The sequence below is a fragment of the Prionailurus viverrinus genome, chromosome C1, assembly GCF_022837055.1.
Source record: "Prionailurus viverrinus isolate Anna chromosome C1, UM_Priviv_1.0, whole genome shotgun sequence".
In the NCBI taxonomy this organism is placed as follows: Eukaryota; Metazoa; Chordata; class Mammalia; order Carnivora; family Felidae; genus Prionailurus; species Prionailurus viverrinus.
In genome coordinates, this window is record NC_062568.1 from 119090176 (window position 1) to 119103769 (window position 13594).

A 13594-nucleotide genomic window follows, 5' to 3' on the forward strand; every position below is an offset into this window, starting at 1 on the left:
GCAAGACTGAGTCAGGACCCAGGCCCTGGGAAACAACTGTAGTGCCTACAGTTTACAGAACAGGAAGAAAAATGAATTCGGAGACCCATTAACAAGAATTAGGGGACCTGGGCTAGAAATTGGGAAACAAGTAAGAGCATGGTCCTTAGTGTTAGAAACCACACCAGGGGTAATGTAGCCAGTGGTACAAGTTGTTGCCCATCCTAATCCAGTGTTGCCCTCAGGAGGCTTAATTATTTCCTGATTCAGGTTACTGTTAGCCCAAGGAATGGAGGGTGGCATTGAGCAGGTAGGTGGGACTCCAGTGGCCCCAGTGATGGTACAGAGTAAGTCTCTTTGGTGATAAAACTCACATTTTCCCCCACTGCACCTATCCAAGAGAGATGAGAGAGATGCATACATCTCCAAGAGAGAGACATACACTCGGGGGTGTGAACAATCTGTTCACTAGACTAGAAGCTCCCTGAGAGCAGAAACTGTCTTGATCACCATTGCATCTAGAGTGCCTAGCAGGGCCTGGCACATGCTCAACAGGTATTTGTTGAGTACTTAAGGCAAGGCAAAGATGGATGAGTAAGTGGAGACAGTCTCTTTTAGGTGGGGTATTCCATCAGGCTTACCTAGAGTTTTACTGAAATATTCCTTGCCTACACATCCTATAACATCTATTGTTTTTATTCCATGATATCCAAGCAGTCTTCTTTTTTTTTTTAATTTTTTTAAAGTTTATTCACTTTTGAGAAAGAGAGAGACAGAGCATAAGCAGGGGAGGGGCGGAGAGAGAGAGAGAGAGAGAGAGAGAATCCGAAGCAGGGTCCAGGCGAGAGAGAGAGAGAGAGAGAGAGAGAGAGAGAGAGAGACAGAATCCGAAGCAGGGTCCAGGCTCCAAACTGTCAGCACAGAGCTCCAGGTGGGACTCAAACTCACGAACCGTGAGATCATGACCCAAGCTGAAGTCGGATGCTCAACCGACTGAGCCACCCACGTGCCCCCAAGCAATCTTCTGATTAAAAAATTGATCTTCCTGGTTTCTTCATACTGGAAGTGGAACTAATTTAACCACTAGTCATTGTATTTTGCCGTGTCATTTATTATATTGACATCTGGTTAGTACCTCGGTGAAGTGTGGATGAGGTGAGCAGTGTCAGTCTCTGAGAAGATGAGCATCCAATTTCTGGTCCTCCATGATTGAGATTCAGATCGTGAAATATGGGACCTACTCATGATTTGAGATCCTTCGTAGCAGAAAATGAAAACTGACGGATCATAAAAGCATCTGGCTACAGATCTATTTTTGTTTATCCTTCATATTGTTGTTGTTGTATTTTTAAAATATTGGCTTTCAGGTATCCAGAGTTGTATTCCTTATATTCCTTAGGTTCATAACACGTTCTCAGCATTGGCTCGTGTACTGGCTCAAACACCGTTGACCCGCACGAAAATTCAGATTTTTGTCTTCTCTTGAGAAACTGAGGGATCTTCCAACACTGGGTCTATTTCACTACATGGCAGCCGTGAGTGGTTACTCAGAACAGCTGCCTCTGTTCATACCCATCTCTAGTGTCTCCTGACCAAGAGGCTTCATGTTAGTTGGTGTATGTCACTCGGCTCGGACTGCTATCCTTCTAATAAAGTGGAGAGTGAGCTATTTTATTGAGCCTGCTTCACCCATTTACATTACCTGCCTGGCGAGTCTTGGATGGGAGTTTGAGAACCCGGCTCTGCTGGGCAACTGTTCTGGCATCCTTAGTAACAGCTACCGTTCGCTGAGCCCTTATTACGAGCAAAGCCCTGAACTAACAATGTTTTGTATGTCATCTCGTTGACTCCTATAAAACCGTATAAGCTGTTTTACGAGTGCGGAAGCTGAAGCTCAAAAAGCTAAGCAACACGGAGGTTCAAACCTTACCGTGCCTAGGTCCGAGGCTGGGACTTTTAAACTTTATATTCCACCCCTTCCCCAACTAATAATCCGGTAACAATGGAATGACTGCCTCCATATAGTGTGTACTCCTCATACTCAGTCCCTGTGGCGCGAATCCCAGGAAGTGGGCTGAGCGCTGCCCTGCCCTCGCCCTGGCCCGTGGCGGACACCCACCGTGTGCCAGGGTCAGACCCAGCTGCTGCTTTGTTGGTTTTGAGGGAGGACGGGAGGCTGCTGGCATCACTGTGGCTCTGATGGAGGACGGGAGGCGCTGGGGTCACTGTGACGCGGCGGCAGCCCATTCATCACCGCCCCTGGTTTTGTGTGTGTGTAGCCAGGCTATGTCAGCACTGTCCCGGGGCTGTGCCCGGGGAAGTTCCTATAAAGGCACTCGAGCCCTAGCCTTGTAGCTCTCAGACCTTTGAGATGGGGAGGCTGTTGCTGTGGGTTGGTGAGTGTGGCAGTTCCCAGCCCCTGCAAGGTCACTCAGTCCAGCAGACAGCAATGTTCAAGGCCTCTTGAGTGCCTGAGAAGCAGCCTAGGACTCGGGGTGGGGGTGGGGGCAGCTTAGGTGGAGGTGGGATGGGACATGGGGAAGGCACAAGGAGCCCAGGCAGGAGTCATCTGAGCAGTGGTTCTCAAATCCAGCTGCCCATTAAATATCTTTATGCCCAGTTCCACCTTGGACCAGTGAAATCTGAATCTCCTCCCCTGGACCTCCAGGGGGAGGAGCCAGAGTATCACTTTTTGTACTTGCAGCCAAGGCGACAACCACTGGCCTACGGCTTTCGCTGACTTCTAAGTCATCGCTGTCCCTGTGCCAAGCCTGTGTGTATCCACATGGTGTTGGTTGGGGTTAAATAGGAGCTTTGATAGATTTGGCTCCACTGGTTCAACTTAGAGAAGAGGAAACAGGTGAAGGGAGGCTGTCTCCATTTGTGCATCTGTGTCTGGCTCTGGGGCACGGGTGGTGGGTGCCCGGGAGGACTGGAGGGTGGCCGGGGCAGGTCACTCGGGGCATGCATGTGAATCAGAGCGTGATTCCACCCTTTGTTTCCTGCAGGGCTGGTTCTTGTGCTGAGGCACCACGACGGTAAGGAGAGTGTGTCCTCCTCTCTGGAGCCAGGGAGCTCCCCCAGCTGAGGAGCGCTCTGTGTTGAGTGTCTCCCGCAGCCCCTCCCTGCCCTGGCCCCTGTGTCAGGGACCATCCATCCACTGCAGTTGAGCAGAAGATTTTGAGTCACCTGCCACTTGTCACTCTGCGTTGGCAGGGTCCAGACTTGAGGATCCATCCTATCAGGATTTTATAAGGCGTTCTTTCCCCCCTGGGGCCTCAGCGGTTGGGGTGAAGGGGGAATCAGACCTCAGTCTAGCTTTGGGGTGTGTTTGTATGCAGGGGTTACGGTGGCCTGGCCTCTCGGGCTGTGTTCACACGGCTCCGTGGAAGCTGAGCTCCACCCTCTCCCTGGGTCTCTGCCAACTAACGCACGTTCTCCCTTGCCAGGCGCCGCCCACAAACTGGTGTGTTATTTTGCCGGCTGGGCGCAGAGCCGACCTGGCCCTGCCTCGATCTTGCCCCGTGACCTGGACCCCTTCCTCTGTACCCACCTGATATTTGCCTTCGCCTCAATGAACAACAATCGCATCGTTGCTAAGGATTTCCGGGATGAGAACATTATCTACCCAGAGTTCAACAAGCTCAAGGAGAAGTGTGTTCCGATGGCCTGTGGGGATCGGATTTTCAGATTTTACAAATAGGAGAAAATTAAGCCTATTTTCTCTTGTGACTTATCAACTTTCTTCTGATTCTTCGGGTCCTAGCCTCCTCTCACAGGGGGCTCGGGATCATCTCTGCCTGAGAATTCCCTGAGGAATAACACCCTGAGCTCATTCTTGCCTGCTTGCCTTTGTTGCCTCTGCCTGGTAACCCTCAGCTCACCCTTCAAGCCAGAGGGAAGGAGTTCATGTACTAATGCTATTAAAATGCTTCGGGGAGGGGGGTGGGGCGCGTGGGTGGCTCAGTCAGTTAAGCGTCTGATTTCAGCTCTGGTCATGATCTCGTGGTTTGTGAGTTTGAGCCCCACATCAGGCTCCACACTCACAGCGTGGAGCCTGCTTGGGATTCTGTCTCTCTCCCTCTCTGTCTCTGCCCTTCCCCAACTTGAGCTTTCTCTCTCTCTCTCAAAATAAATAATAAACTTAAAAAACATTTTAAAAATGCAAAAAAAAAATGCTTCAAGGAGGGTCCGCATATCACAGATGCTTCACAAATGCTAGTGTCTTTATTACCATTTGTCACCTGCACCCCACCCCTCCAGGACAGTGAGGTCCCTGAGGGAAGGGGCAGTGTCTCCTGTATATTTGCGTACCAGTGGTTAGGTGAGTGCCTTGAGCAGAAGTGGTGCTCAGTAAGTGCTTGTATTCCTGTCCCCAGCTCTCTTGGGTTCTCTCCCTGTCCAAGGAGAGGTCTGTCACTGCGCTAATAGTTATAGATGGCCAGGGGATAAATCCCACATCACTAGATCACAAGCTCCCTGTGAGCAGGGAGCTTGTCTGTCTTGTTCTCTGTTGTATCACAGTCAAGCACCTAAGGCAATCAACGGCACATAGTAATTACTCAATAAATATTTGTTGACTAAGAAAACGGTGAAGAGAAACATCTTGAGACTACTTCTTTTCCTTCGCACAAGAGCATCATGAGATGTGGGGGAGTTTGGTGGACTTTGGACATCCTGGGAGGTCGGGTTGTGATGATGCATGGGTTGAATGTTCTCCCCTCTTTTCCTTTCTTTTCTTCCCTGTTCTCTGCTCTGCACTTCTCTGCCCCTCCCTCCACCTGACTTCCCCTTTCACTCCCCTCCCCCCCTAAATTTCTGCTGTTCCCCAGGGGCCCACTGGAGTGGGGACCCAGCTTACCTCCCTCTATCCCGCATCACAGGAACAGGAAGCTGAAAACACTGCTGTCCATTGGTGGGTGGAACTTTGGCACAACCAGGTGACACTTTGGGGCCCCTCCCTGCTGCTTGAATTCCCCATCCCTGGGTATTTGGCCCCCAGGGCTGGGAGGGGCTTTTAAGAAGGGCTGGGAGTTTCAAAGACCTGCCTTTCTTTCTTCCAGCCCGTGTCTGTGGGCCAGCTGCCAGGTGCAAACCAAGGGGCTTTGTGGGGGTTGTGGTTCTGAGAAAAGCCTTCCTTGCCTCACCCCGGGTCTCCTGCAGGTTCACCATCATGCTTTCCACATCGGCCAACCGGGAAAGGTTTATTGATTCAGTTATATCCCTCCTGAGGACACATAACTTTGATGGTCTGGACCTCTTCTTCCTGTACCCTGGAGTAAGAGGCAGTCCCATGAGGGACCGATGGACTTTTCTCCTCTTAATTGAAGTAAGGCCAAGTCTGGAAGCTCCAGAATCCAGAAATGATTCTACTTTTATCATATCTGGGCTCGGGGCGTAGGAGGAGCAGAAGGCCAGGTGGGGGCAGGGGCGGGAGAGCGGTAGCAGAATGTTCTTTTACTGCCATCCTAGAAGGGTCTGGCAAAAAGAGCAGGAGTCCTCGTAGTGGCTCTTTTTCACTGTCACACCCAGGTCCTGCTCCAGCACTGCAGCCCAAGTGATGCCTCCTCGGTGCAGCTTCCTGGCCTCCCACAGGCAGCCTGTGCTCCCCTGCCCGGCCAGCCCTTTATTAAGTCACTTACCACGTTGGCTCAAGGCCGCCTCTGTCACGAGCCTGGGGCAGGGGCTGTGTCTGACTCACCTCTGTGTCCCTAGAGCCTGGCTCAAGGGGCTCTGTAAATAAAGGTATCCTGGATGATTCTTTCCCTGACTGCTCTGTCTGGATCTGTGCGTCTGCCTTTTTTGGCAGGAGCTCCTGTTTGCCTTCCAGAAGGAGGCGCAGCTTACCAGGCGTCCCAAGCTGCTGCTCTCTGCCGCCGTCTCTGGGGATGAACAAATCATCAAAACAGCTTATGAAGTGCTCCTTCTGGGAAGGTGAGTGGGTGCTGCCTGGGGGGCAGGAGGGAAGGAGGCACGTCACGCTCAGAACCCTGGCGTGGCACAAACACTCTGCCTGTGAGCTCTCCATGTGCAAGTGCTATTTGGGGGGGCCGGCAGAGGAACATAGGTGGGGACAGGGATCAGCCCCACATACCCTGGGCTTTCTTTAGGAGACCAGACGGAGCTGTAGGACCAGTGCCCACAGTCACATCATCTCGGGCAGAGCCTTCTGCAAAGCTCTTTGCTGAGTCTCGAAGGAGAGAATACCAGGGGCCTGGCCTCTGCCGTCCCAGAGTACAGCTGTAGACATACACTGTGGGGCACACGGCGGGCATCAGAGAGCCATATGAGTTAGCAGCCACTGACACAAAAACAGAAATAGGCATGCCCAACCAGGACTAGTTTTCAGAGCGCTGGTCTCTGTAAAAAAGTTACAAAGCTAAACAAAGAACCGCTCATAACTCACTCTCTCTGGACACGCCAGTTCTGGGCTAATTTTCTTGAACCTCAAGAATCGAGTGTTGACAGAGGAGCCGCTGAGGCTAACAGAGACCAAAATAGAGGATGGCGTGGTTCGGTGTGTGATTACACCAGGGAGCCTGGTTTCAGTGTGGGGACAAAAGGGAGGGACCCCATGGGACATAGAGTTTGTCAGCATCAGTCTCAACGGCCGGGCAGGCCAGCTGGGTGACTTGAGGCCAGTTAGTTAACCTCGGAGTCTCAACGGCTTCAGCTCTAAAACGGAGAGAGCGATGGTACTGAGGCCAGCGGCCAGATCAAAATTAAATGCTGGCATTTTTGTGCACTGGTGCACTGCTGACCTGGTAAGTACTTGGTTACACTTGGTCATCCTGAGAGTGTCCTGGAAGAGATGGTTTCACTGGTGTCTTGAACGGCGGAAGCATGGAAGCTGTGTAGCTGCTGTGGGGAGTACCGCCTTCCTCCTGACAGCATGACCGAGGTCGTGACAAGTGACCTCGGTTGGCACTTGTGTCAGGCGTGAATGTGTTTTTTGGTCCGACTCCCGTCTACTTCCACGGAAACTCTCAGGATGGCCTTGGTCTTCATACACGGCTGTCCCTAGCCAGCATTTTGCTGCGGTGACACATCTCGAGTGGCTGGCACAGATGGGCAGGCACCCCAGGCCGAAACGGGGGAGAAGCTGGAGTGGCCAGTACTCAGCCAGTCAGCTGGTTAGTCCTCTGGCGACCTGACTCGAAAATCTCCTTAGCCCAACCTTCCTATCTCCTCCTTCTGCCCTTGCAGGCTCCTGGATTTCATCAGCGTCTTGTCTTATGACTTTCATGGGAGCTGGGAAAAGTTCACAGGACACAATAGTCCCCTGTTCTCTCTGCCTGGAGACCCCAAATCTTCGGTAAGGAAAGATCTCGAGGGGCCCCGACACCTGCCCCTGAGCCCAGGCCATTGGCCGTCAGTAACAAGGAGGGGTTTGTGTTCTTCCCACCTGCAGGCACATGCCATGAAATACTGGCGGAATCTGGGGGCACCCCCAGAGAAGCTCCTCATGGGGCTCCCCACCTATGGACGGACGTTTAACCTCCTCAAGGCCTCTAATAATGGGCTACACGCTGAAGCTAAGGGTGTTGCGCTTTCAGGAAAGTACACCAAGCAAGATGGCTTCTTGGCTTATTATGAGGTGACAGGAATAGAGACCTCTGTCTATTAGTCAGGTCTCCATCCTCTGTTGGGGCAAGAGCAAAGACAACAGGGCAAAGGCAAGGGTGACGGCGGGAGGACAAAGAGGTAGTTTACTAGCGCAAGAGAAATCCACTATATAAAGAGAATCTTAACTGTTATACAAGTCAATCCTGACTTACTCTCTGGCCTAAATAAAAACTATTAGTACCTGAAATAGATATAATTTCAAACATTTGCAAAAGTAAAAGAATAGTATCACCTCCTCCCCCCCTCTGCCACTACCACCTACCCCTCACCAGCTTCAATCTCGAACCGCTCTTGGCCCATCTTGTTTCATGTCCGCTCCCTGACTCCCTCCCTCCCGCTACGAGATTATGTTGAAGCAGTTCCAAGACCTCCTCTACTACAGATTCTTTCCTCTTACCCCGATTCCACTCCCTGAATCCCCATCTCAACAAAGCTTGCTACTGAGTGGAGGAAAGAGACTTGGACCCAAGGGAATATAAAACATAAGAGAGGACAATAAGAGGCACAGGGTGTGTGGCTTAGGGATCTGGAAAGGTCTCATGGAGCAGGTAGCTTTAGAGCAGGGCTTTGGAGCACAGGAATGATCCTGATGGGCAGGAATGACAGGAGGGAAGGGCCCCACAGGCCAAGGATGGCGGGTACGGAGGCACATGGTGTGCATGGGTGCCTTAGGTAGGAGTGGAGGCACAGTGCTCTGTGCTGACTGGGTAGAAATGTTTTCCTGCTAATCCAGTGAAGCGTGGTTATGAGTGATGGCATAGTTGAAATAATGGTCTTGAAAGACATTATAGACCGAAGACATGTTTGATAGACAGAACCTTTAAAGAACAGAAAGGAAGGAAGGAAGGAAGGAAGGAAGGAAGGAAAGAAAGAAAGAAAAAGAAAGAAAGAAAAGCCTCAGACTTTAGCTTCTGCAACCAGCTTGAATACTTCTGCTTCTTCGTGGCATATGGTTTCTAGCACAATGCTGGGCACCTAGCCAAATTCACAAGCCTGACTGATTGTAACAACCCAGTTCTCCTTACTTGTGAGAAACCTGAAATTTATTGGAGATTCACAAGTTAGTTTGATGGCCTCCAAGACGGGGCCCCTTTATGCTGATTTCTAAAGAAGACAGGAGAGGTTTGTTTATGGGAACTCTCTGAAAAAGATACAGGTTTGGTCAAGGGTCAGATAGGTTACCATTCGTAGTTTGATATTGGCATTATTTAGCAAACCCTGATTTGATTTTTAAGGATGTCAGCCACTCCTTGTTTCTCTCTTTCTTTCCATCACGACATTAGAGAAAGGAACATATTTTAATACGAATTTGCTCAGAAAAGAGAGGAGGTCCTTTGTGAGTGGCTTTCCCCTCCCTCTTTGGTTTGCCTCTTCTCGTTCCCTGGCAAGGGATTCTTGGATGCTTTGTCACTGGGAAAAGAGCAGTTTGCCTGCTGGTGCTTCTCTCCATGGACTTCCCGGCACTAACCTGGTGATCCTCCTGGCAGATTTGCTCCTTCGTCCAGAAAGCGACGAAGCGCTGGATTGACTATCAGCATGTCCCATACGCCTACAAGGGGAATGTGTGGATTGGCTATGATGATGTCCTCAGCTTCAGTCACAAGGTAAGACATTGGTCCTTTCTTGCTCCAGCATATAGTTTCCCTCTGGCTTCCGTGAAGCTCATATCTGTATGATGTATGTGTGTGTGTGTGTGTGTGTGTGTGTGTGTGTGTTTACTGGGTGGAGGTGAAAAGGTGAGATTTACTAGATCAGGTGAGTTTCAGGCATACCTGACCTAACTGGGATTTCCTAAATCCGTCTATCCAATCCTCTTCTTCTTCCTTTTTTTTTTTTTTTTAACTTTTATTCAGTTTTGAGAGACCGAGAGAGACAGAGCGTGAACAGGGGAGGGACAGAGAGAAAGGCAGACACAAAATCTAAAGCAGGCTCCAGGCTCTGAGTTGTGAGCACAGAGCCCTATGTGGGGCATGAACTCACCAACGGTGAGATCATGACCTGAGCCAAAGTTGGACACTTAACCAACTGAGCCACCCAGGCGCCCCTTAAATTTTTATTTTTAAGAGAGAGAGAGCAAGTGGGGGCACGACAGAAAGAGAGGGAGACAGAATCCCAAGCAGGCTCTGCATTGTCAGCACAGAGCCCCATGTGGGGCTCAAACTCATAAACCGAGAGATCATGACCTGAGCCGAAATCAAGAGTCAGATGCTTAACTGACTGAGCCACCCAGGCGCCCCCTGCCCCAACCCTCTTCTTTGGAAGAAAAGGAGTCGCGGTTTTGAGGGGAGAAATGACTTCTCTCAGTTTATGCAGATTTTTGGCAACAGTTTCTTCTTTTCTGCTTGGGCCAGATAAGTTCACAACAGCTAAATACCAATATGAGGTAGAACTTGCTAAGTGCCCCGTGAATATCACTGAGATGTGTGTCAGGAGTAGGGAAGTCAAGGAGGGCTTCCTCAGGGAGGTGAGCGGCAGGAGATAATGACATGGGGTCAGAGGGTGCTGAAAGCTCATTCAAAGTAGGTTCAAAGAAAAATTTGGGTGGGGCAGAGAAGTTTTGTAAAGCATAAGAGAAGGCAGTAAAGTACAGGTCAGTTTATAGAGGGACTTGAACGCTGGCAAAGATGTTTGGACCTCTTCTTGCAGGCATTTTAAGGCAAAATCAGGTTTCCGTGCAGGTACATGACCTGCAAGTTTGAAACCTTTAGAGCCTAACGGTGAGCACCTCCTCTCCCCACACAAGCAATGTTAAATGAAGTCGAGCCTGGCAGGTCTTTTTTATAGTGAATTAAAACAGAAATGACATGCTTTGGTGATTTCTGAACCTGCCTCTGCTTTGGAATCACCTGAGACTTGATAAATGTAGAAAGATGTGGCTCCACCCCTGAATATTCAGCAGGTCTTAGAAAGAATCTGGGAACTGTTTTTACTATGTTTCCATGTGATCCTGCTGTAACCGGTTTGGCATTTTGGAAGCTCTGAGAGAGACTCGGAAGTGTGCCGGTGACATACTGAGGGTTGGACCAGGTGGTTGGAAGTGGAGGTAGGGTCTGAATGAGAAATTGTCAGCACTTGGCAACTGCCTGGATATCGGGTCTCATTAGAGAGAAGTCACTGTCTCCTCTACTATAGGTGACGCAGAAGCGACAGGTGTTGGCTGTTCTTTGGGGGAAGTTTGGGGTAGAAAGCACAAGGTGATAGGGCAGCATTCGTGAAGACCCACCGTGTACCTCCTCTGTGCACAGCACCGGGGGAGGCCCGCTGTGCAGAGAGAGGTGCAGAGTATGGCTTTCAGCCTCCAGGATCTTACTCCAGTTTGGGAACAGAGGACACACACAGAAAAATCCAGTGACTCAGTGGAATTACCCAGTTGGATGGAATTCAATATATGATCCACAGGACATGGGGGAGGGCATTGACCTGTGTGTCTGGGGAAGCCTGAGACCAGCAGGGATGGTGTTCTCGCGTTGAGGGGCAGTTACTGTGCCTTGCAGAACTAGAGGGGAACAGAGCCCCGTGTGAGGGTGGTTAAGGGATTTCATCACAGAATCCCAGAGCTGGAAGAAACCTCAGAGGTCATCATCGGGAGATAATTATCCCTGGATTTCTCAGCGTTTCTGCGCTGTCTGGGCATTCTGAGCAAAAGAAACAGAGCAGCTATAATAAAAGTAGAAAGCTGCCTTCCCCTCTTCCCCCAGAGCCTTTGCTGACTTTCAGAGATTGTAGAAGTCCCATCCCAGTGAAGCTCTCAAACCGTCCAGAGGGGAGAAGGGTCCGATTTGCCAGCTGTCTCACATAAGCTCAAGGCTCATAGTTTCAGGATCCCTCTCCTGTGCCGCAGACCTCACTGCACGTACAGGTGTATATCTGGCCTTCGCCATGTCATTCTTTGGGCAGCTAGGCCATGGGGAGCAAAGTCAAAGTGCTGTTGTGATTGGTCTTTTGCCATGAGTAATAATGGTCTGTCCTCTGATTCAGAGATCCTGTGTGCGCACACGTAAACTGGCAGGCTAACTTGGCTTGTAAGCAGAGTAAAATCTCAGAATCTTGACAATTTCAGCTTACCTATAATTGGGTTCCTCCTTCTTCCTATTTTACATTTGGGGAAAGTAAATCTCAGAAAGGAGCCCATTGATTTGGCCAAGTCATGTAGTTATTTGGATGTGATGGGGTCTGTCTTTCCCATTAGCCATGACAGAGAATACTAGCAAAGTAATAATAGGACTCGGATTTGGGTCTAAACCCTGCCATTTAGTTATAGGTGAGGGTTTTTTTTTAATGATTTGTAAAAAATATTTTATTTTATTTTATTTTATTTTATTTTATTTTATTTTATTTTATTTTATAAAGAGAGAGAGATGCAGAGGTGGGGGGGGAGAGAGAGAGAGAGAGAGAGAGAGAGAGAGAATCCCAATCCACGCTGGGCATAGAGCCTGACTTGGGGCTCAATCCCATGACCCTGGGTTCATGACCTGAGCTAAAATCAAGAGTCAGACACTCAACTAACTGGACCACCCAGGCACCCCTATATCTGAAGTTTTTTTTTTTTTTCAACGTTTTTTTTTTAATTTTATTTTTGGGACAGAGAGAGACAGAGCATGAACGGGGGAGGGGCAGAGAGAGAGGGAGACACAGAATCGGAAACAGGCTCCAGGCTCTGAGCCATCAGCCCAGAGCCTGACGCGGGGCTCGAACTCACGGACCGCGAGATCGTGACCTGGCTGAAGTCGGACGCTTAACCGACTGCGCCACCCAGGCGCCCCTGAAGTTTTAAAAATCATGGACAAAAGCTTCTCTTTTCTTACCTGTGGAAAGGTGACAGTATTACCTGCTTTATCTCTTCTTTATAGTGTCACTGTGATATACGGCGTGAGGAAGTGTTTTTAAAATAATATAGCAACATCTGTGTTTCAGCATAATGACAATAATGATTGGCACTGGGACTCTGGTGAGACAGTTTTCATTATGTGCAAGGTTTTGATCCAAATATTTTACATGTAGGAATTCTTTTTAAAAAAATTGTCTTCCATTGTGGTTTATATACACAATGCAATACTACTCGGCAATGAGAAAGAATGAAATATGGCCCTTTGTAGCAACGTGGATGGAACTGGAGAGTGTTACGCTAAGTGAAGTAAGTCATATAGAGAAAGACAGATACCATATGTTTTCACTCTTAGGTGGATCCTGAGAAACTTAACAGAAGACCATGGGGTTAGGAAAAAAAAAGTTAGAGGGAGGGAGGCAAACCATAAGAGACTTTTAAAAACTGAGAATAAACTGAGAGGTGATGGGGGGTGGGAGGGAGGGAGGGTGGGTGATGGGCATTGAGGAGGGCACCTGTTGGGATGTGCACTGGGTGTTGCATGGAAACCAATTTGACAATAAATTTCATATAAAAAATCATCTTTAAAATTGTGGTGAAATATACATAAACATAAAATTTGCCATTTGGCCCATTTTTAAGTGTCCAGTTCAGCAGCATTAAGTGCAGTCACATTGTTTTGTAACTATCACCACCTTCTATCTATCTCCAGAACTTTTCTTTTAGAGAGAGAGAGAGAGAGAGAGCAAGCAGGGGAAAGGGACTGAGGGCAAGAGAGAGAGAGAGAGAGAGAGAGAGAGAGAGAGAGAGAATCTTAAGCAGGCTTCATGGTCAGTACAGAGCCCAATGTGGGGCTTGATCCCATGGCCCTGGGATCATGACCTGCCCCGAAATCATGAGTCGGACACTGAACCAACTGAGCCACCCCGGCGCCCCTATCTCCAGAACTGTTTCATCTTCCCAAACTGAAACCCCATTCGCTTCTCCCTCACCCCCGATAGTGACCACCACTATGCTTTCCATTTATGGGAATGTGACTCCTCTACCTCCTACGAGTGGAATCGTACAATATTTGTCCTGTTGTGCTGGGCTTATTTCGCTCAGTGTAATGTCTCCAAGCTCCATCCATGCTGTAGCATTTGCATGAAGGGATTCTTTGGTTCC

At 49.3% G+C, this 13594-nt stretch overlaps 1 protein-coding gene across 1 annotated transcript; it reads left to right on the forward strand.

Annotated features, from left to right (window-relative positions):
- The first annotated feature begins 3553 nt into the window (after positions 1-3553).
- Positions 3554-8355, forward strand: OVGP1 (oviductal glycoprotein 1). The gene is made up of 6 exons (XM_047868850.1): positions 3554-3633; positions 4812-4919; positions 5143-5308; positions 5789-5913; positions 7186-7294; positions 7391-8355. The coding sequence occupies exons 1-6, from the start codon at positions 3554-3556 to the stop codon at positions 7604-7606; spliced, it is 804 nt and encodes a 267-aa protein (XP_047724806.1). The 3' UTR covers positions 7607-8355.
- Positions 8356-13594: the final 5239 nt, after the last annotated feature.